The sequence below is a fragment of the Cannabis sativa genome, chromosome 2 (genome assembly GCF_029168945.1).
Source record: "Cannabis sativa cultivar Pink pepper isolate KNU-18-1 chromosome 2, ASM2916894v1, whole genome shotgun sequence".
Lineage (NCBI taxonomy): Eukaryota > Viridiplantae > Streptophyta > Magnoliopsida > Rosales > Cannabaceae > Cannabis > Cannabis sativa.
The window spans coordinates 3,101,325-3,104,521 of record NC_083602.1 but is presented as its reverse complement, the minus strand read 5'-3'; the positions used below and the strand labels follow the sequence as shown (position 1 = coordinate 3,104,521).

Below are 3,197 nucleotides of genomic sequence, written 5' to 3'. Positions count from 1 at the left end.
TTGTATGCTCAGAGGATGAGAGATGATGGTTGTACAGTTCTAATTAACAAGTTTGAGAATAAACACACCTAGGAAATTGTATGGGAGAACAAGCTGGTAGATGCTAATTAGATTGCAAAGGAGTTCCTGGACAAGTTCAGAATGAATCTGAACATGTCATTTGGTGATTTCAAAAAAGAAAATTCAGAGGGTAAGTATTCTAAACTCTCTTCTTGGACTTTGTATAGAGCTAAGAATAAAACTATGGCCAAGTAGAAAGAACTATTAGAGATCAATATGCAATCTTTGATGATTATTGTAGACCGATAGTGAGACTTAATCCTGGAAGTACAACTTTGATCAAATGAAATTTAATGACTGACAAAAGAGTTTTGAGAGAGTTTACACCTGTCTTGCAGCTTGTAAAGTTGGCATCACATTTTGCAAACCAATAATTGGGTTAGATGGTTGCATCTTGAAAGAATATTGTAGAGGTAGGATGCTTCTAGCTATTGAAATTGATACAAATAGCATGAACATGGTTTGTTGAACTAGTGAAAGAGAACATAGATATGGAGGGCACAACATAACTCACTTCCATTTCGGATAGACAGAAGGGGTTGGAAAAGGTTGTGGGAATAGTGTATGAATGATCTGAGGTTAGGCATCTTTATGCTAACTCCAAGAAGGAATTTCTAGGATTGTTGTTGAAGCAATAATAATGGACTTATGCTAGGACAACTACTGTGTAGAAATTCAAGAGGAAGATGGAAGGATACTAATGAAAAAGTATTTAATTGATTTTCCAATAATACCTAATTTATATTTCTAGAATGTCCGTAGGTACGTACCTGATCATTAAGTGTCAAGTCAATGGCCACATGACAGTTCCTGTTTGGTGTAGGTTATTAACTTTTTATTTTTTAGATAAAAATTTATTTAAATATACCAATTAGAAAATAACATATAGATTTTAACTTTGCACTTAACGGTCAAGTATCTATGAAAGTTTTAAAAATATAATTTAAGTTTTATTACCATAAAAAATTAAACTTAAATATTTATTTATAACTGAGAGTTAAAAATAAATATTTATACCGTAAATTATTTTTTTTTTCTTGAAAAGATTCTCCCATATTAAACTTGTATAATAAAATAATTAATGATATATAATTAAAGGTACTAGTCTTGTCCTATATGTTCAAGTAATTAAATATACAAACTCTAACTAGCAAATGATAATGCATATGCATATGCATAATTTCCATATCTTTCAGTTGCAAACGTAATCTTTATGGTTGTCTTTTCCTTTAACTATGTAATTAAGTTTTTCTGATCTTTTCATGAATACTAATGAATAATTAGTATATAGAACAAACATAAACGAAATATCATATCATATTATTCCTTTCCTTTTTGTCACCATTCTCTCTTTATTTCTATTTTAGAAAATTAAATTATGTATATGTAAATATTTATGAATAAGATTAATATATCTTATTATATGATCTTCACATATTCTTGTCAAATAATGATAGATAAAAAATGAAATATTAGCCTATATATGTTCAAGTAGTTGCTGAACTTGAGACAAAGATGGTCCTATATATATAGGCTCAAATAATGAGGATACATATATAATTAATATTCTAATATTCAAGCATAGTTCTTGAAAATGGGGCACCCCAACATGCTCATGTCTATATATGCACATTATTTTTATTTGCAAAACAAATCTTTAGGGTTGTTTTTTCTTAGATCACACATTGCTTATACAAAGTTATTTTGCAATCAATTTCTCAATCACATATATTCTACAACATTCATTTAATGTAGCAGAGAAGTTTGTTTCGGTATATATATGTACATTGTTTCTAAAGTAGGGTCTACCATGTTTCTAAAAAAGATTAATTATTAAGCTAAGTAACAAACCAAGTTCAGATAAGTTGGTGGGGTAATATGTGTGTGTTTAATTTATTAAATATTGACTTTTCTTTTATTGAGTTGAGTTATAAGACAGCCCCCATGTGATTGTAATCCAATAGCCTCTTTCAACTATAAAAGCATCTTATAGTGTTAGCTCTACCAACAAGCCAATTAGCTAGTACTCATCTCAATAGCAAACAAACCCTTTTCTTTCCAAAAGTCCTATTTTTTCTTATTCATAAATTATATACCATGGGTTTTCATTTGCCAGGAGTAGTACCAACTAAGAAATTTCTTCTAAGATCTCTATCCAACTCTAAAGCATCATCGAGCACAGTAAATGTCCCGAAAGGCCATTTGGCGGTTTATGTTGGAGAGAGCGAAAAGAAGCGGTTTGTCATTCCAGTATCATTTATAAGCCACTCTTTGTTTCAAGAATTGCTTGTTCAAGCTGAAAATGAATATGGATATGATCATCCAATGGGAGGCCTTACAATTCCATGCAGAGAAGATATGTTTGTTGATCTCATATCAAATCTCAATGCTTCTATATAATTTAGGTTCACTTATAAAAGTAAAAGTGGCACATTCTTTCTTCAATATCACAACATTTTGTAAAGCAAGAAATATTGAAATTATTCTTTTATTCTTATATCATTCTCTTTACTTTGTGGAGTTGTAAAATAGCTCCCAGTATGAGAAATGTGTAATACCAATTAATACAATTGCAATTAATATACAAAATTTCATGTTAATTTCCACATATATCTTACTGTTTCCTTTAGCTTTGCTGACTTTTTATAACATATTAGCTTGGTAAAAAATTTTATTTTTAGTCACAACAAAACTTGTCACTAAAAGTAAAAAAATTAATTATGACTAATTATAAATATTAATTCCTGCGTTGTGACTAAAAAATCCGTAGCTAAATGTATTAGTCACAAAAATTATAATTTGTTGTGATTAAATGTGTTTTTAGTCACAATACTTATTGTGACTAAAACTAAATTAGTGACAACTTGTATCTAAATACTATGTTTTAGTCACAAGTAACATTTTGTTTTAACATTTCAACCATCATTTCACTCATTTGCTTAATTTTTCAATTTAAACCATTTCGTCCTCTCTTTCTCTCGCTCCTTCTCTGATCCACCACGACCTCCCTCTCCTTTGCTCTCTCTCACTCTGTCCCTCTCTCTCTCTCTCTCTCTCTCTCTCTCTCTCTCTCTCTCTCTCTCTCTCTCTCTCTCTCTCTCTCTCTCTCTCTCTCGATCTCCTCCTTTCTCTCCTCC

At 30.4% G+C, this 3,197-nt stretch overlaps 1 protein-coding gene across 1 annotated transcript; it reads left to right on the top strand.

Moving 5' to 3' along the window:
* The first annotated feature begins 2,157 nt into the window (after nt 1-2,157).
* LOC115719778 (auxin-induced protein X10A-like) lies at nt 2,158-2,460 on the top strand. The gene has a single exon (XM_030648965.2). The coding sequence runs from the start codon at nt 2,158-2,160 to the stop codon at nt 2,458-2,460; it is 303 nt and encodes a 100-aa protein (XP_030504825.2).
* The last annotated feature ends 737 nt before the right edge of the window (nt 2,461-3,197 follow it).

What these genes read in the sequence shown, in the direction of transcription:
- LOC115719778 (XM_030648965.2), top strand. Translation starts at nt 2,158, where the DNA reads ATGGGTTTTCATTTGCCAGGAGTAGTACCAACTAAGAAATTTCTTCTA.